General features: G+C 44.6%; 1 protein-coding gene across 6 annotated transcripts in view; it reads right to left on the bottom strand.

Annotated features, from left to right (window-relative positions):
- Positions 1-17726, bottom strand: part of OMA1 (OMA1 zinc metallopeptidase) — a 300900-nt gene extending 283174 nt beyond the window's left edge. For 3 of the 6 annotated variants that reach the window (XM_074221324.1, XM_074221325.1, XM_074221326.1), the window contains exons 1-2: positions 17677-17726; positions 6196-6320 (exon numbers count right to left, since the gene is read on the bottom strand). In XM_074221324.1, coding sequence (XP_074077425.1) covers positions 6196-6299 — 104 coding nt within the window. In that variant the 5' untranslated portion in view covers positions 6300-6320; positions 17677-17726. Of the gene's footprint in view, positions 1-4389; positions 4588-6195; positions 12068-17676 lie in introns of those variants that run through there. The other 3 variants (XM_074221328.1, XM_074221329.1, XM_074221327.1) reach the window with 3 other exon arrangements.
- Positions 17727-20254: the final 2528 nt, after the last annotated feature.

Below are 20254 nucleotides of genomic sequence, written 5' to 3'. Positions count from 1 at the left end.
GAACTGGATTAGAGACTCTGGGCTGTGGGCTAAAGGGGAAGAGAGAGGGAAATGTGGAGAAAAGAAAAATAGAGCCTGTTGTCACACCAAAAAAAAAAAATGTCCTAAGAGAAAGCTAAGAAGGTTTGCAGGATGCCCTGCTCCCCCACCGAGAATTCAGGAAGACCATAGACATGGAAACCATTTCTCACAGAATCATGGGACTTGCGAGTTGGCGAGGACCTCGGCAGCCATGTAATTCAACCCACAGCCTGGAGGAATCTCTGCCATAAAGCAGTTGTCCAATCTGCGCTCGGAGATCTCCAAGGAGAAGGAACCCAGTCCACCACTAAACAATGTTAATTGTTAGCAGGGTTTCTGGATATCAAGCCTCAGGGCGTCTCCCTGCACGTCTACCAATTTTCACCCTGCACTCTCCATTTGGCAACAAATGACCAAACCATCATTAAAACGCAGCCACACTCCTTACTCCCTTCCCACCTGAACCTTGGACCTGGCCTCAGGAGCTGTCACAAGAGGGTTTTGCCTGATCTGGCTGGAATCAAGCCTTGAGGTTGCTTCCCAGACATTTCCAAAGCAGGCCAGCAAGTTTATATATTGCCACATTTTACCTCAGAGCCCATGAAAATGTATACTCCCCTAGGGCAGGGGCTAGCTTGCTTGTGTTAATAATTTCCTCTCAAGAATTCCCCTTCTTTCCCCATTCCCCTACAATAAGCACTTCATAAAGGTTTCATCATTTAACTCTAATAATGCTACAGATTCTTGGAGGGAGCTTCCAGTCCTCCCTTCAGTCTCCTCTCTTCTAGCTTGAACCACATCATTTCCTTCAACCAATCTTCCAATTACCAGAATGCCAGGTCTCCCCAGATCCTTTTGGGACTGCTAAAGTCTGCTAGGAAGACTGTCTGTGAGGCATCCACCCAGCTCCCACAAGCCCTTCAGTAAAACCTGACCAAATACAGATCTGTGTTCTGTGCTGCTTCCACCCTGGGGCTCCACAAGAAGTCGGCCTCCCGAGGCCAGAGAAAGAGCCGGCACCAGCCTGGCCTTGCCTCCCAACAGGCCCCAATGGAGCCAACAAGCCCCTGAATCTAGGAATCCCCAGAGAAAACCCCAAACTGTGGGGCTGATGGGTGGGGTGGGGGGGTGGGGAGTGGGTGCTGGGAGGTGCTGGAGACTGACTGCAGCTTCCATCAGTAGAGTCTCAAAAAGCTCACAATGGGGCAGAGCAGGCACAGGCCTGTCCAGAGATGCTAGAGGAGCCAGAAAACCCCAAAGGATTAGCATTGGACCAACCAGGCCATCTGCCCAAAAATGAAGCATGGTAGAGATGCTGGCCCTGATACAAAGATACAGGAGAAGAACTAAGGTTGGAGAGCTAAGAAAAATCAAAGAAAACTCTGACCAATATCAAAAATTATTTGAAATCTAGAGATCTGCAAAAAATGAGGAACTCTCCCTCAACTGGAAGCAGGGAGTGTTGGCCACTGCAAAGACACTGAGGGCACTGCCAGGAGCACTCAATGCTACCCTCAGATCCAGGGCAGGCCCCTCTGTTCTCATGAACAGGGAGCTTGACTTCTGTCTGACTAATGACAGACCCCTGAGCCGCAACTGCACCTGGAGGGATAAAACCCTGGTCTTTGATTTCTGTCCCATGCTTCCCCCTCAGGCTTCACCTGCTCCTCACTCTGCTCACCTCAACTATCAAGTCCAATCTGACTGCTTTTACCTCCAGAGCCCATTTGGCCTCTGACCCTTGGCTGTTCCCCAAACCATCACCTCTCCAAGTCCCCCCAAACTGGGCTCCCAAGCTCCTGTCTCTCCCCACATTTCACCCATCAGTCTATCTTAGATGTAGAATCGATGGGCAGCTGACATTCATTAAGCCCCAGGACTGGGTACTGCCTCTGGAAGAAAACCTAAACTCTTCGGTTTCCCTTGGAAGTTCTCAACCACCTGGTGCCACCTCCCCTTTCCAGTCTCATTAGACATCACTTTCCCTCAAATCAGTCCAATGGGTCTTCTCTCTGATCCTCCATCCCCATCTACAGCTAAGTTCATGTATTCCCTGTTCCCCCAGAATGATGGGCTTCTCCTTCCCTCATCTCTGAATGCTTCTCCTGAGAGAAAGCCTGACAACTGCCAGGGATCTCCCAAACCACTTGCATTTAATGACACTGCATTTTTTGCCTTCAAACTTACTTTGCCCACATATGCCTATTTGTACCTGTGGTGTCCCTACTCAGGACGGCCTTGCTCCCCAACTACTGGGAGCAGTAATTTGCCACTGGGAGGTCCCAAATGCTTTGATGACTGGTTGATCACTGAGTAAATGAAAACTCTGGCCCAATCTCTATTCTATGAAAAGGATTGACTCTACCAACGACAAAATGGGTGAATTAAAAATTTTAAGTTTTTAGTATTTCAACTGATCCCATAGTTTTCATTTTACTTTTTCACTTTTGAACACAGAATAGGTCAAATTAGGGCAAATTATATATGATCACACCATAAGGAAATTAAAGGAGTAGAGAAGGAGTCACCTCTCACAATTCTGGCTGTACACTGAGGGTGTCACAGGTTGGAAAATTGAAATTACATAAAATGAAGTTTTTGTACAAACAAGTTTTTGTACAAACAAAATCAGTGCTGTCAGAATTATAAGGACATAATTAACTGAGAGAAAAAATATTTGCAGAAAATTTCCCTAATGGAAATCTGATATTCAAGATCTGTAAGACACAAATACGAACCAGAACTATTTGCCCAATCAATGAATGGGCAAAGGATATGAAGAACCAATTCACTAGAAAGGAAGCATCAGTAACTAAAAAAAAGAAACAAAAGAAATTCAAATAAAACACCTCGGAGTTACCATCTCATTCCTGTCCCACTGACTAAAACAAACAAAAAAAAAGGAAGATGTCCATTGTTAGAGGGGCTGTGGAAGGGCAGGCCCAATAACTTCCTGCTGATAGATTAGCAAATTACTCCAACTATTCTGAAAACTGTATCTATAAAAAGAAAATTACTCAACTATGAATGACACTCTATGCCTCAGTATTATTACTCTTAGACATATATATGACAAACGTACCAAAGAGAGAAAAGACCTACGGGAACAAAATTGACACAAACTTCTTTGGTGAAGCAAAAACCAGAAACAAAGTGGGGTCTATCAACTAGACAATTCTAGAATAGGAATGGGATGGAGCATCCTTGAGTGATCAGAACTGGCAGGGCCAGTCAGAAATCTGGGAGCAAACACAGGGACTGATTCTGAGGCAACTGAGCAGAACCAGGAGAACCAAAGTTTAGAAACTTTGTAAAGGAAACAATTGTGAAAAACTTACAGAGACTGATTGATGCAATGATCAACCAGAGATAACAAACAATGAAGCAAACTACTCATTTCTGGCTGAGGTGATGGAATAAAGGTGCCAAATGAGACATATGTTCTCAGATACAGACCATGTGTGGATTTGTTTTGTTTGATTATACTAATTTGTTACAAAACAGGACTTTCAGGCTTTTATTCTTGGGGATCTGGGAAAGTGAGAGGAGGGTGACAGTGATACAAAAAAAATTAGAGAAGAGCATAAATAAAATATTTAGAAAATACACAGAAAAAAAGTTTTCTTTCACAACATGACTAATAATGGAAATATGTTTTGGATGACTGTAATGTGTAATGTATAATGTATATTAATCTATATTCCCTTCTTAATGGGGAAGGTCGGGGAAAGGAAAAGAATATGGAACTCAAATTTTTTCAAAACAAATGTTAAAACTATTTTATGTATTTTATTCCTTTAACTCCAGACTAAAGTCAAGGGATTTTTTTTTAACCACAATATCCTGCACACGGCAGGCACTTAAATGTTTTTTGAAATAAATGGAATAAGGATAGAAAAAATTACACAGAAAAGAACATAAAAAAGCTTAGAAGGAAATGCGTAGAGTGCAGTACTAGAAATAACATTGTATTTTAACACATTTTTTCCTAAAAAGTTATATAGAGTTCTTTTTCTATTCTTTTCTAAGGAAAATTCATGTTTGTTGATGGTTAGCAAATTTATAATAACAAAATAGAAAAAACATAAACAAAAGTCCATGCATGCTTAATCTAGATGTCACAGAACTGTATTTTTCTGAGAACCTAGCAGGTGATGAACACTAAGAGAAAAAAGAAGCTTAAGATACAGTCCCGGTCCTCACAGACTCAAGCATAAAAACCTATTTAAACCAACACCCAAAGTACCTTAAACAATTAGCAAAAGCTACAAAATGCTATGTAAGTCATGCTGAAAGAGCTCAGGAACAATGATAAGGGGAGCCAGAGGAATAGGGGAAGGTAGCTGTCTATTTTTCCCATACAGAGACCTTCAATGCTTCAGGATGTGTGCGTCTCTGAGGTCTCTCTACTGATGCAGGCCTCCACACCTCTAGACCCCAAGGAGGCTCCTCTGTGAGTTGTTCTGGTTGAAAGATCTGTGGAGCTCACCAACGAATCACGTCAAGGGGGGCAGAAACAGAGAGGGTCTTCAAACTCAGAGCTCATCACCACTTTTTACCATAGAACTGTTAAGCAGGAAAGAACAATTCATTCCAATTACATAGACTATTTGAAAAATAGGAAAAGAAGATGTCCTGTCAAATTCCTTTTATGTCACCAATATGGTGCTGACAGTTAAACCAGGAAGAGTCAAAACTGAAAAAAAGAAACCATAGACCAACTTTCCTATTGAATATTGATGCAAAAAATTTAAATTTAGCAATTTATCACCATGACTAGGTGGAATTTATATGAGGAATGTAGGGCTGGTTCAATAATAGGAAAACTATTAGCATAATTGATCATATAAATAACAAAACTAAGAGAAATCATGATTATCTCAATAGATGTTGAAAAAAACTTGACAAAATGTAAGCACCTAATACATTAAAAACACTAGAGAGAAAAAAAATTTTATCAACACAATTACAAAACACTTTTCAAACAAGTCAGATCTAAACAATTGAAAAATATCAACTGCTTATGAATTAGTCTAACTACTGACAATTCTATCTAAATTAATCTATTATTCAGTGCTCTACTAATCAAATTAAAAAAATTTAGAGTTAGAAAAAATAGTAACAAAATTCTTCTGGAGGAACAAAAGATCAAGAATATCAGGAGAATTAATAAAAAAAAATTGCAGAGGAAGGTGACCTAAATATAAAGTGTCTTTAGTACTGGCTAAGAAATAGAATGGAATAGCTTAGGTATAAAAGAAACAGTATGAAATAAGCACAGAAATCTACTGTTTGATAAACCCAAAGATATCCGATTTCTCTAACAACTGCTGGGAAAACTGGAAAGCAGTATGGCAGAAACTAGGCATGGACACCCCATAGCAAGAAAAAGTCAAAATAGATACAGGATTTAGACATAAGCCGATTAGGAGATCAAGGAAAAGTTTATCTGTCAGCTATATGGAGAGGGGAGAAAATCATAAGCAAACAAGGGATAGGGAGCACTATAAAATGCAAAATAGTTAATTTTGATTACACTAAATTAAAAAGATTTTGCACAAACAAAATCAATGCAATAAGATTGGAAGAAAAGTAGAAAGCTGAGAAATAATTTTTAAAGTCAAAAGTATTCATTTCTAAAATATATAGAGAACTAAGTCAAATGTTTAAGAATATAGGTCATTCCCTAATTCATAGTCAAAGGATATGAATAGGCAGTTTTCAGATGAAGAAAAGAAAGTTATCTATAGTTATATTTTAAAAATGCTCTAAACCATTATTGATTAGAAAAATGTAAATTAAAACAATTCTGAGGTACCACCTCGAACCTATCAGATTGACTAACATGTCAGAAAAGGAATAAATTCTGATGGAGAGCAATGTGGAACTAAGCTCAAAGGCAATCAAACTATACATACCCTTTGATTCATCCACACCTCTACTAGGTCTGTATCCCAAAGAATTCAATAAAAAAAAAAGGGAAAGGATGCACATGTACTATTAAATATTAACAGCAGCTCTTTTTTTGAGGTGGCAAAAAATTGTAAATTAAGAGGATGCCCATCAATTGGGAAAGGGCTCAACAAATTATAATATATGACTGCAACAGAATACTAAACTGTCCAGTGAAAAATCATGAGGAGGCATATTTCAGAAAAATCTGGAAAGACTTACCTGATGCTGAGTGAAGTCAGCAAAACCAGGAGATCTCTGTACCTGTGATGATCAACTATGATAGTTTTAGGTCTTCTTAGAAATAGAATAATCACCATCCACATCCAGAGAAAGACCTGGAGAGCCTGAATGGAGACCCAAACACACTATTTTCACTTTTTAAAATGTTATGTCTTTTCTTTCTCATGGATTTTTCCATTTTGTTCTGATTCTTTTTTTCACAACATGACTAATATGGATATATGTTTGACATGTATAATTTATATCAGATTATTTACTGTCATGGGGATGGGGGAGAAAAGAGAGGGAAGAAGAAAAATGTGGAGCTCAAAATCTTATGAAAAATTAATATTGAAAGATATCTTTATAAGTAATTGGAAAAAATAAAATTAAAAATAATTAAAAAAAAGTATTAAGCAACATTACTGGAATAGGTCAGGTTCTAATGTTCCTAAACTTTGCCATTTTAGAAAAGTCCCAAATTTGCCAATATAGACCAATCTGAAGGGTTCCTGCTTAGTATAGTTTTGCCAAACCACACACTTTAATAATTGACATTAAGCATTTTTTTGCTGCAGAAGAAATCTTTCCAAACAGTAGAAAAGTCAGAGGGAATTCCATAAAGATTGTATCCCTGTCCAAATCCAAATGAGGTTGTGAAAAATTTTGTAAAATTTTGAATGTGTAATTATTTTCATGGAATTCAAGACCATCAGACAGGAGGGACTACATCATTCCTCTTCTCTGTTTCCTTCCATACTCTTGTCCTTCCTACATGAAGATCCCTCTCAAGGACTGTGCCACTAATAATCTTCACCATAACCCTTCTACCTTCTGTAATATCTTTTAGCATCCATTAACACATTCATTCTCTCACATCTCCAGCTGATCTCTATTTTGTCCACTCCTCATTTTGTACTGAGAAAAATCAAGATCGTTTTCAGAGAACTCCTCCTCCTCTTCCCTTCAGGCTCCAGATCCATAATCCTAGAAGTTATTCATAATTGTTTCCTTCAATTACTTTTCCTAGCAAAAATGTCCCTACCATTTGCAATCTGACTTCTAGTATCATATTTCAATTAAAACTGTTCTATATTAATAATCTTTTAATTGGCAAATCCGGCGTGTTCTCAAATCCCTTTTTTCTTCACCTCTTTCTGCATTTGACCTTGTTTATTAGCAAGGCTCTGTCCTGAATCTATTTCATTTGATTTCATCAACTCCCATAGTTTTGACTGTCATCTATCAGTGCAGAAAATGCTCAGATTAAATTTCCAAGTCTTAACTTCACTGTATTCCTTTGTTCTGTCTGTCCCCCTTGTCTGTCATTCCCTCCTCATCTCTGCCTCTTAGGCAATTCCTTGTCTCCTTTAAAACTCTGCTAATGATCCTCCACATTAACGTTCTCCCTCCAATACAATCTCATACTTATTGGATGAACACACACACACACACACACACACACATGCAAGCATGCACGCATGTATTATCCCTCTCAATAGAATGCAAACTCTTAAAGGTAGAATTGCTTCATCTTTTCCTTTATACCCCCAAGGTCTGGTCCATAGAAGGTACATAAGGACATTTATTGATCAATTTAATCACTAGCTTCTTCCTCTCTACCAACAAGCTTGCATGAGCATGCTTTATTTTTTTTTTTAGGTTTTTGCAAGACAATGAGGTTAAGTGGCTTGCCCAAGGCCACACAACTAGGTAATTATTAAGTGTCTGAGGGCAAATTTGAACTCAGGTACTGACTCCAGGGCCGGTGCTCTATCCACTGTGCCACCTAGCCACCCCAAGCATGCTTTATTTTTAAAAAACTAAAAGATGCTTTTGTGGTCTCAAAAATCCAGTTAAACTATTATCCTCTTTTTCCCCCTTAAGACAAAAATAGAACAATATGCCAGAAAGAGAACTGGACATTGATTCAGAGAAACAGAAATGGATTCGTGTCTAGGCTCTGAGACCTATAACGCTTACTAGCTGTGTACACTGAACAAGTTACTTTATGTTCCCCTCAACCTGAACCTCAGTTTCCCTGTCTATAAAAAAAGGGATAATAATACTGAACTTCTACTATGCATCCTGCCCTGTTGTGGCAAGCAAAGTTATTGCCAAGCCCTTCTCCAACAAACTCCATGGGGAAAAAAATGGCCCAACTTGGGAACTCTAACGAATGCAATTCCACAGGACTCGGGATGAAACATGGTGCTCAACTCCTGACTCAGAGTTCTGAGACATCTGGACAGGTCATTGTGGAAATCTTCCATGATTAAATGAGTTTATAGTACTGGCTTCTGTTTCTTATTTTCTCAATAAAGACAGGTTGGGAGGTCAAGGGGAAGGATGAGAACATGGAGGGGAAAGAAAGCAAATCTTTCTTTAAAATAAAATAAAATATAATGTTTAAAAGAAAGGAAATAAGCCATACGTGCTAGACTCTTTAGAAATATGATCTCAATGAGTCCTCACAACTCTGAGAGGCAGCTGAGACAGGGCCACACTGTTAGGAAGTGTCTGCCTACCCAGAGCTCTTTCCACTACACTAATAAGTTGCTTCAATAATAGTAGAAATGGGGGACAACCTGCAGTCCATAAGGACAGGCAGAAGATGGACTATCATGGATGACAAACAGCAAATTGAACATCACTTCCTTGGAACAGCTGGGGAAACCGAGGCTGAGAGGTGGGCTGATTGGACCAGAGCCACCATCAATTCCAGACTCTCTTGATCACACTTGGAGGAGGCTGACACATTGGTTTGTCTGAACTGCTTTTTCCTTCCTTTATTCTTCTGTTATGCAGGAGGGAGGGACACATTCATAAAAGAAGGTGACATATAAATAAAAGACATCAATAAAAGAAGTGCAAAAGCAAAAAGGGCAGAGTGGTTACCCAGAAAGAATCAGAGACAACTAAGGGCCAGGCGGTGGGTCCTGCTGGGCTCTGCCAAGCCACAAATCTCCACAAAAACCAGGTGAGGAGTTAACATATTTTTAAGTGTTTTCCCACAACAATCAGCTTAGGAAAACATAATCAACTTTTAATCTTTTGTTGTTAACAATATACTTATACTGTATTTCCATTAAAACTTACAGTTCAATTAATCACTCTCAAATTCTTCAGTTATAAAATGACAGGTTTGGATTAGCCAATCTCAAGGGTCTCTTTCATCTCTAGATCTATGATCCTATGGGTAACAGTTTTAAAAAATGATTGGTCAAAATAGATGAAGGATGCTGATGGATCAGACAATGACTGGAGATTGGGCTGGGAAGTCTACCAGGAAAGTACATCCATATGTCAACTTCAGAAGGTTGCCCTGATGTCCACAAGCCAAGATCAGAACTAAGCCAAAGGAATCTTATGCTGGGACCACACTAAAGAGACTGTCTCATGCTTCAAGAACACCAGGGACTCCTGACCAAAAGACTAGCCAGATCATACCAATATACTTCATCTTGCTCCATGGCTGTGTGTCATAAAGTCTCACCATTTCTTAAGCATCAAAATGAAAGGTGACCCAAAGAGTGGTGGAAAGCCACATGGTGGGCAACAAAAGGAGTAGCACATTGCTCATGAGGCCTCATATTGAAAATAAATGGTTTGAAAAGTTAGAGGACTGTCACAGATTAAATGATAAGGCATAATCCTGCCCCTGAGATGCAGAAGGTTCCAGCAACTCAGACAGGTTCTTTACCAAAGTTTTATGAGGACCTGGATGAGAATAACTCTGGATCGTGTGTAGAGAAGTCAAGCCCTGCATTTCTGGAAAAATGTCATCTTGATCCCTAGGACAAACTGGGATTCCAGAAAACCTGTGATGAAAAATTACCCTTCCATTTCCTGCCAGAAAACCTGATGGTCTCAGAGCAGAATAAGACATACTTCGTTTGGAAGAGGCCATTGCAGGAATTTGTTTTTTGCTTGACTACGCATGTTTGTAACAAGGATTTAATTTGGTCTTGGGGGGGCAGGAGGAGGAGAAATGGGGAAAGGGATAAGTGAAGGGAAAGTCAATTTTTGTACACTAAAAAACTTAGTTAAAATTTGGTGTGATAAATTTTGGGAAACATTTTCTTGTAGACACAGGAAAAGATAAGGAATGTTTTTGAGTCCCAACTCTGGATCTGATTTGCTATGGACAAGTCATGTTGCCTCTCTGAGACTCAGTTTCCTCATCTGAAAATGGGAATCCTAGGATTTGTACTGTCCATTAAGAGCAAGTGGAAAGAAGACAGTCTTTAGAGGAAAGCAGCTAAGCCTAAATCCTGCGACAGACAACCTAAGTGTAAACTTAAATAAGTCACCGTAACTCTCTGTTCCTCACTTTCTTCATCAGTAAAATGTAAGGAAGTGTGCCCTTCCATTCAAAACTTAGGATCCTAACTTTGGTACCAGCTCCAAAGAGTGGAAGGAAACATTCTGAAAGCACATTATGCATGTGAGTTGTTGTGATTCAAGATAATTTGATAGAACAAAGATCTCAGGACCACTGGAGAGCTAGAGAAGGCATTGGTTTAGTGCACTGAGGTGATCTCTGCACCAGTTCCACGACATAAGAAATCTGAAGTTCTTTGACCTAAGGACTATAAAACCACGTATATCACTTGACCTAGCAATACCACTACAAAGTCTATATCCCAAAAGAGGGTGAGGACTTATATATGTACAAAAATATTGATAGAAACTGTTTTCTGGTGGTAAAGAATTGGAAAATGGGATGGGGAAAAAATTCCCATCAACTGGGGAATGGCTGAACAAATTGTATTGTGTAATTTTGATGGCATACTACTGTCTTAAGAAATAATGAGCAGATTTTTCTGATCGACTTAGGATAAAAAATGCAAGCCATCCCAGAGACAGAGCCAAAATTATCTAAACATAGACTAAAATACACTTGTTTTTTGCTCTCACTTCATTTCTCTTGCAATTTCTCAATTTTTTTTCGAGGGGGGGGTATGCCTACTTTCACAACAATGTAAAAATACATAAATCATTTAAAAGACAAAAAAAGATATGAGCAGGATGCTATCAAAAAACCTGAGACAACTTAGTGATACAAAGTAAAGTGTACTATGTACAACATAACACAGCAATATTGTAGGATGCTCAGCTCTGAATGATTTAGCTATTCCCAGCAATACAATGATCCAAGACAAATGCCTTCCATCCCCAGAGAAAGGACTGATGGTGTCTGAATACAGATTGAAGCATACTTTTTTTTATACTTTCAAAAGAGAAAAAAAGAAATCTCAAGTTCCAATGAAGAAACTCTCCCATGGGAAAGAAGGAACTTCCTTAACTTTTCCTTAAGGAGCTCATTCATTCCAATTAGGAATTCACTGTACATACTAATGTAATGTCTGGCACAGAGGAAACAAATAACAAAATTGTTGGTTCTTGCTTATATCCCAAGGCAGGTACACTGTTAAAAAAAAAACACTAAGTAAGGCTTTCAGTCTTTTATTTGTAATTGTTAATGGTTTCACCCAAATTATACAAATCTTAAATGTTAACAATACCATGTTCTAACATCCACTTACAACTGTGATACTACACTTTCCTACAGCAAAATACACAAGCTAACAAGTGGCCAAAGGAGAAACTCTCCCAGTTCAACTCCTGAGTCTCCTCTTTTTCCACCAAAAGTGATCTCCTCTGCCCTGGGTACCTCTTCTGAATGGCAAGGTCCCACCAGGGAACAGGACTCCAGAAGAACCCAGGTTAGCCAGGCTCAATTCTCTCAGCTCTGCTCCTGATTTTCCAGACTTTTCCACTATATCTCATCTCTCTTCTAGGTCCTTTTTAGATGATGTCTCTCCATTAGAATGTAAGCTCTTTGAGAGTAGGGAACTATCTTCCCCCCCCCCCCCCCCCGCCCAGTATTTGCATTCCCAATATGTGGCACATGATAAGAACTAAAGAAATGCTCTATCTACATTTCCATCTAGCTACCTACCTATCCCTGTATCTATGGACTTATTAGCCTACACCAAGAAATCACTTAAATTGTGAAATTGCCTAATTCCCCAGCCTTTGTGGAGTGTTCAGGGAGGGCTAGCCTCTCTGGGTAAGAGGTTTACAAGCCCTTTTCAAGGCTGATCGTCTACCTTTGGGGTTTACCTTAACCCAACTCTCACTTGTGGCTCCAAAAAAGCTAGCATGTGAGCAGCCACAATCCAGTTATCAGTTAAAGCAGGCTGGGGGTACCCATCGGTGACTTGAGTCTATCTACACCAACCATATGAAGACTTTCCCTGACAGAATGAGCGAAGAGAATAATTCGTTCCAACAGCCATGAAGGTGGCAAAAATAGATACAGTAGAGGCTTAGAGCTTGGTCAGACTTCAAAGACACTAAGGCCATCCATTACACCCCGAGGACATCACCATTATCTAGACTGTGGTCCTGCCACTATACTTCTATGACTCAGGAAGAGAGAGTGAGGCCATAACTAAAGACATCACCTATGATATCATTGGTTCTCTTCCAAAACAAAGCATTAACAACATTCTGTGTCAAGTAGCAAGAACAATGAAGAACAAGAAAAGCCTAGATTATACTAAGCACTTCATCACTGGGGAAGAGAAGGGTTCCAAGTCCCTCTTTTTTCCAGGATTCCCTTCACCATCCTTCTCATAAAGCAGACCTATCTCCTTCCCAAGATCACTGTGAAGATGAAAGAACATGATGATATAAGGGCCTGCAAACCTTAAAACTAGATAAAAGTTCACTATTCTTGCCTGCCTCCTTTCTTAAGGGGAATAAATAAAAAATAATGTTATTTTTAAAATGTAACTAATTTTCTCCCAGCTACAAATCTCCACATGCCGCCTTCTGATTTAAATCTGAAAGATGAACACCACTTTATCCAGTTTATAAAATTCTAAATTCCTGATACAACACTAAAAAAAAGCATAATTATATGAAAAACAGACTTCCATCTTCTGGAGAGAGTTGACAAATGATTTAAATCCTACCTTTTCTCTGTCCTCTACAGCTACTCTCTTCAGAACATTTACTTATTTGTGCTACATGCATTTATTAAGCTCCTACCATATACATGGCATTATACTATGCTGGGGGATACAAATACAAAATCTAAACTGCTCCTGTCCTGTAGAAGCTGACATGCTATTTAAGGGTAGGGAGTTAGGATGGTCTTCCTGTGGAATAAGGATAGTTCACCTGGAATCCATTCACCCTAAAAAGCCTCCAAGAACATGGACCAGAACAATATCACCCCTTTATTTTCATGAATTTCTACCTAACCCTGAGCCTCTATTTCACTTATTCTCAGAATCTGTGAAAGAGGGCAAAGGGGCTCAAGAGTCAACACAAAGAAACTTAGCCAGTCCTGCGATCCCAGCAAGCAGAGATGCAGAGGGAGAAGGCAGCAGGGCAGGAGGGGTAGCCTTGGGGGAAGGCATAAAGGTGGGAGAACAGGAAGTGGGGAGAGGGGAAGCTGAAGGAAGAGAGGCTGGAGCCAAACAGCAAGGGGTTTTCACAGTCAAACCAGCTTCTGCTAATGACAATGAGGAGCCCGGGGAGCTTCCTGAAAGAGGATGTGCCCCATGCCTTGTTCCTGCCTTTCCTTTCACACTGTCCTCTCTCGTAACTAGCACAAGCTCCTTGAGGGCAGGAACCAGGACTCGGCAGTCCCTGGCATGTCTACTGTAGGTGCATCATCAATGCTCGTGGGATTGTTATGAGGTTGTACAGAACTATCCTTGGAACATCACTTGCAACATGTACAGCCAGTGAATAGCAACATTTCTTAATTTATTATCTTTCATTTTTCAAGGAAGAAATGCATTGCTACAGAACCCAATACCAGATTTTATATACTGATAGAGAGATGTAAGGCTTTAGAACCAAATCAAAGGCTTCCATAAATTTACATCAAAAGAATTCTAGCAAGCTAAGTAGCAAAGCTGATGAATCTGGAAGATTCTTTGTTAACTTAATCGTCTTAGCTCATTAAACAATTGAATCTTTATGGTCTTTCAGAACATTTTAGAGCCTTAATTTTTAAAAGGATCATTTCAAGATGAGCCTGTCCAACACTGCCTGGCATTCACAGCTGAAGCCTTGAAGATAGGTTTAACAACTCTGCTGAAAGCGCCTGTCTCTTCCCCGGTTTCTATGGAAACAGCTGTCAGACTGGCAAAAATAGGACAGTAGTTGAAATAATCATTCAAGCAAAGTCCACCCACCGAGGAGGGGCCTCAGTCTGCTGCCCACGAGGTTGTCCTCTCTTGCTCTAAGTCTGGCCCGGCCTCCACCTCCACAAGGCTAATTCCATCCCCCTAGACTTGCCCTCCTTTGGATAGGGATGCTGGAGGCTGCCCACTGTTGCTCCATTTCACTGGGACAGTGTCTGAGGAGGAGCGTGACAGGGCTCTTCCAGAGAGGGTGCAGAAGAATGATTAAAAATTAAAAGGCTCTGGAGCAACTGAAGGAGTAATTTTTATCTTATTTATGTTGGAAGCTTGTGAATTGACCTTCTGATGCATTAAACACTGGTGGGCTTGAAACTGGCCAGTCCATAAAAGACCTTTTTAAGATACTGAGCAGGAAAGGGGGGAGCGCTCTGAGGGACACAGTGCTCCTTTATCAGGAAACAGGGCCAGGGGGCAGCTAGGTGGCACAATGGATAGAGCACCAGGCCCTGGAGTTGGGAGGGCCTGAGTTCAAATCTGACCCCAAACACTTAATAATAATTGCCTAGCTGTGTGACCTTGGGCAAGTCACTTAACTCCACTGCCTTAAATTAAAAAAAAAAAGAAATAGGACCAAAAATCAATCCTCAGGCCAGCTAGGCAGCAGTGGATAGAGCATGGTTCTGAAATCAAGAGGACCAGTCATTTAACCCTAACCACTCCCATCCGAAAATAAACAAATTAATTAATTAATTAATTAATTAATTAATAAAGCAGTCATGAGGGCAGGTAGGCTGGCTTTGGTTGGGGAGCAGGTGAGCACTTTTCCAGACTGCACCTAAACACATGGCTATTACCGGCTCCCATCACCCAGAAGACAGAGAAGTGAAGGCCAGTAGCATGGATTTTCTGCATTCATCCTGACCCAAGACCATTTCTGAACTGCTAGGCCCTGCTTCACAGGGATATTGTGAAGCAAGAGCTTAACAAACTTTAAAGGCATGTATTAAGCACCTGCCATATGTATATGTGGCCCTACCTAGTTTCTGTCCCTTTCCCTTGCACCTAGGGGCTCTCCCCTTTCTGACCCAGGCCCCTCTACCTCAGAGGTTACTCTGCACAGGAGCTCCACTACTGTGTACCAGCCAGATTTAGAATCAAGAGACCTGAGTTCAAATCTAGCTTTGCTACTTCCTGTCCCCATCTCCCTCAGTCTCTTCCACCTACCCTGAATGTAGTTTGTATATTTACTGAGCTGTCTACATTTTGCCCCAGCTCCCCTTAGAATAGAAGCCCTTTTGGCCTCAGACACTTATTAATGACCTAGCTGTGTGACCTTGGACAAGCCACTTAACCCCATTGCCTTGCAAAATCTTTAAAAAAAAGAATAGAAGCCCTTTAAGATCTGGGAAGCATTTGACACAGATTTTGTTTTTCTTTGCATCCTCAGATTTTAGCAGAGAGCTGGCAAAAAGAAAGCACTGAAGATTTGACATCTCACTGGGGCCTCGCAGTAACCTTGGCTGATACTCCAGATATCATCTCCACTTCACAGATGTTGGAACCAGGGCTCAGTGGTCTCCTGGGTCACCACACCAATGTAAGGGGAGGGTTTGAACTCAGCCAGGTGAGTCCTGCTGAAAGGTCTTTGAGTACAAATGAGGGGAAATGAAACACTCACACTGAGCTCATCACTTTTCTCCACCCCAACCTCCAATTCCCTTCCCTAACAAGCCCCTTCCCCTCCAGAGCCAGGTGAGTACAACAAAGATTTAAGGGCTTAGTACAGACATGTTCTCCTGGGCAACAGTAACGAGAAATCATCTTTAGGTAAATAAAATAAAATAAAAATTTCAAAGTAAGGACTGGGGGGAGGAGGAGGTAAAACTAAACCTGAAGCCCTCCTATGGGGGTGCCGTATGGGCTAGGAAGGAAACTTGAGATTCCCAAGGAGCAAAGGAATTCCGAGGGCTTCTGTGAAAGGGAGGCCTTTGATGAATGCCTGAATTTCTGCTAAACCGAAGTCAAAGGTTCCGATGTGGAACTCCGGCGCTGCCACTCACTACCAGGACAAAGGTGGCCGGTGCCCCCGGTGGGGGACGCCAGAAGGGCTCCCTCTGCTCAAGGCAAGCGGCTCTGGCTGCGTCTCAGGCTCGAGGCTGGCCGGCTAGGCCAGAGGTCCCCAGATCTCCCTGGCTCTGGGGCTGGCTCTTCACCTGTCCATACCATCACCATCATTACCAACTACTGGTGATAGGGAGACAATGGGATGGAGAGAGAGTCAGGCCTGGGTTCAGTCACGGGTTCAAATCTGCCTCCAACAACGGCTAGCCGTGTGACCTTGGGCGAGTCACTTCACCCTGTCCGCCTCGGTTTTCTCATCTGTAAAATGAGCCGGAGGACACGGCCAACCAGTCTGGTGTCTCGGCCAAGCAAGGCCCAACTGGGAGCGCAATGGCGGGAGTGCCCGGGGCCAAAGAAAACGGGCCGCTACTCTGTAACCGGGGCCGCTGCCCCGTGGCCTCTGCCCTGTGGCTGGAGCCGAGACTCTGTGGCCGCTGCCCTGTGGCCGCTACTCTGTAACCGGGGCCGCTGCCCTGTGGCCGCTGCCCTGTGGCCGGGGCCGCTGCCCTGTGGCCGCTGCCCTGTGGCTGGAGCCGAGACTCTGTGGCCGCTGCCCTGTGGCCGCTGCCCCGTGGCCGCTGCCCTGTGGCCGGGGCCGCTGCCCTGTGGCCCAGCCGCTGCCCTGTGGCCTCTGCCCTGTGGGCAGGGCTGCCCTGTGGCCGCTGCCCTGTGGCCGGGCCGCTACTCTGTAGCCGCGGCCGCTACTTTGTAGCCGCGGCCGCTACTTTGTGTCCTCTCCGCCACTCCGCACGCGGCCCGGCGCTACTGTTACCACGGACAACCGCCGGGCTCCGGGCCCCGGGGCAGCGGGGGTGCCAGCCGGCTCGTCGGGCAGCTTGGTGCCACAGGGGCCCTCGGGGCCCGGGAACTGGGCCCTGGCCCGTGACTTGGCCACGGTCAGGCGGGATGTTACCAGAGAAGAAGGGATTCGAACCCAGGACCCGCGCCGCGCGGCCTCGGGCTGGGAGCTCGGAGCTCGCCCCGCCCCCTCGGGAAGCCCCGCTGGGCAGAGGCCCCGCCCCCTCCGGAGCCCCGGATGGAGGAAGGGCGCCCCCCCCCCGCTTCCTCTGCCCCGCCCCCGGCACACACGCCCTCGCCAGACCCGCCCCCACGGGCCCTCGGGCCCTCACCGGGACCCCCGGGCCCCGCGCCCAGCGAGGGAGCCCCGGCCGTCACCCCGAGTACTGACCCCGACGTGCCCTCAGCCCCCGGCGGCGGCCACGGCCGGAAGGTCCCCGGCGCAGGCGCGAGCCCGCCCTCCCCTCCGGCCCGGCCTCGGCCTCGCCGCCCCGGGTGCTGTCCCACCAATCACTTCCGGACCCTCGGGGAGGGCCCCGCCCCCACTTCCGGGCTGGCTCCGCCTCTGCCCTCCGCCCCGTCCTGGGCCGGGCTGGTCCAGCGCGGGCGGGGCTGCCGCGGCGCTCTGGCGGCCCCTGGCGGCGGGAGGAGAGGGCACACCCCGAGAGCTGGGAGCGCGGCGGGGCGGGGCGAGGGGGCGGGGCGTCGCCCGCCTCTGCTCCCGGGGGCGGGGCCGCTGGGGCCGCACGGCGCATGCGTGCCGGCGGCCCTCGGCGCTCCCCGACGGCCCGCGGGGGCCTCCCTCGGGCGCGGGGGGCCTGTGCGCATGCGCGCCTGCGCCTGCGTGGCCCGGCCTGAGGCTGGCCCCGGGAGAGACTGCGGAGATCGTGGAGGGGGGGAGGGGAGGGACAGCCCGGCGAGGCCACAGCGCCTCCCCGAGGCCGCGGAGCCTGGGTGCAAGGCCCGCCCGCCCCAGGCGTCCAGCCGCTCACCCCCCAGGAAGTACAGCCATTTCACTTCTTTTTTTTTAGTTTTTTCAAGGTTTCATGGGGTGAAGCGGCTTGCCCAAGGCCGCACAGCGAGGTCATGATCAAGCGTCTGCGGCTGGATTTGAACTCAGGGCCTGCTGACTCCGCCGCGCCACCTGGCCGCCCCTAAAACCCTGCCCTGCTAATGCGCCCCACTGTCCTCTTATTGCGCCCCCTCCGAGAGTGGCCTTGAGAGCACCTCCAGGGGCTCCCCATTCCGCCCCGGGTGTCCTCACCAGCAAGGCCCCCTCAGACCATCAAGCCTCGTGATGAGGGCGGCCGGTGGTCCCGCGGAGCCAGGAGGACCTGGGTTCAAGTGCGGCCTCAGACACGTCACCGTGACCTAGCTGTGTGGCCTTGGGCAAGCGCTTCACCCCGCTGCCCTGCAAATGAAGGAATGAGTGAATAAGTAGATAAATAAAGAAATAAAAATACAGACTGCAGAGGAGACCATGCAGCAGAACTAGAATGGACCAGAGGGTCCAAACCCCTTGATTTGACAAGTTGGGAAATCGAGGCCCTGAAAAGCCAGGTGATTTGACCAAGGGAGGATGCGCCAGTGCCAGGACCTGAACCCCGGTCCTCCGCCTCCAGGTCCAGGACATTGACGGCTGTGCCATGCTCTCCAGTGTCCTGTTGCATGACAAGAGCTCTACCAGACCAGAACCTTCATGGCACTACGTCTCCAGGAGGATGACCATGAATGAACAGAGAGGAAGCGCCTCTGAGCAGTTGATGCTTAAAGTGGTGGGACTGGCTTGGGACAGCATCAGGATTATCCCAGAGAAGAAGGCAGCCACCTGGACCTGGAATTCCTGCCTCTCCTCCATCTCATTCCTGCCTCATCCCCACGATCTGCACTAAGGTCTCAGTGACAGTCTGGTTCCAAGGCCAAGAAGCCCAACCTCCATCCAGCTTCGGTAGACTCCTCCAGCAACTTTCCACTGGAAGAACAGCTTCTCCTGCCACCATATTGGGGATGGATCCGGAGGAATCCATGGGGTGCTTACACAAGTGCTCCCCAAGGGATGCCTGTGAAGGCAATAGTCACTTGAGACTAAATAGTTGATTGAGTCTCTGTTTCCCCCTAATTATTGCTTGCCGATTGATTGACGTCTCAGAGGAGACATCAACCACTCAGGGAGGGAGTCATTACAGATATCATCCCTGTTCCGGAGACTCTCAATAAATGTCTTACTAGATGGTGATGGCTTCAAGGGTCCAAAAAAGCAATCTTCCAGCAACCAGCCCACTCTGCTCCTCTCTGGTCTCAGTAGACCGGTCTAGGAAGGACAGACACAGAGACCATCAAGAGGCCTGTTGCCAAACGGTTCAGCCTCTTTTGTGTTTCCAGGAAGCAGATCTAAGAAGTTGCCAGCAAAAATTAGCCTAATCAGAGATTGAGGCCTACTTTACCATTAATAGAGAAATGTGGCCATTATTTCAGAGGATGCTGAAAGCATTTATTCCCTGACAACAGAAGCCCTTGAATGTTGATGATTGGGGCTGGTATTTATTGGCTAAAATTAGAAAGATGCCAAGGGCCTTCTCACAAGCCTGTTTTCTGGCCAATAGCTTTCAATGTTCTATCGAATGTGCAGAAAAAAGGTTTTTTTTTCAGCATGAAACTGAATTCTGCTACAAAATATAAGATGGCCACACAAGGCAAGGAATAAGGTTGCTTTTTTTAATGCCATAATAATAATAACATGTATAGGGCAGGTAGGTGGCAAGGCAGATGAACTAGAGTCCAAAAGACCTGTGTTCAAATCCTGCCTTAGACACTTTCTAATTGTGTGACTCTGGACAAGTTACTGTATCCTGTTTGCCTCAGTTTCCTCATCTGTAAAATGAGCTAGAGAAGAAAATGGCCAACCACTCCAGTATCTTTGCCCTGAAACCCCCAAATGGGGTCACAACTGAAATGACTGGAGAACAAAT

Source organism: Macrotis lagotis, chromosome 2 (assembly GCF_037893015.1).
Source record: "Macrotis lagotis isolate mMagLag1 chromosome 2, bilby.v1.9.chrom.fasta, whole genome shotgun sequence".
Lineage (NCBI taxonomy): Eukaryota > Metazoa > Chordata > Mammalia > Peramelemorphia > Peramelidae > Macrotis > Macrotis lagotis.
Note: the sequence above shows the minus strand (reverse complement) of the source record. Positions and strands in the feature narration are given on the sequence as shown.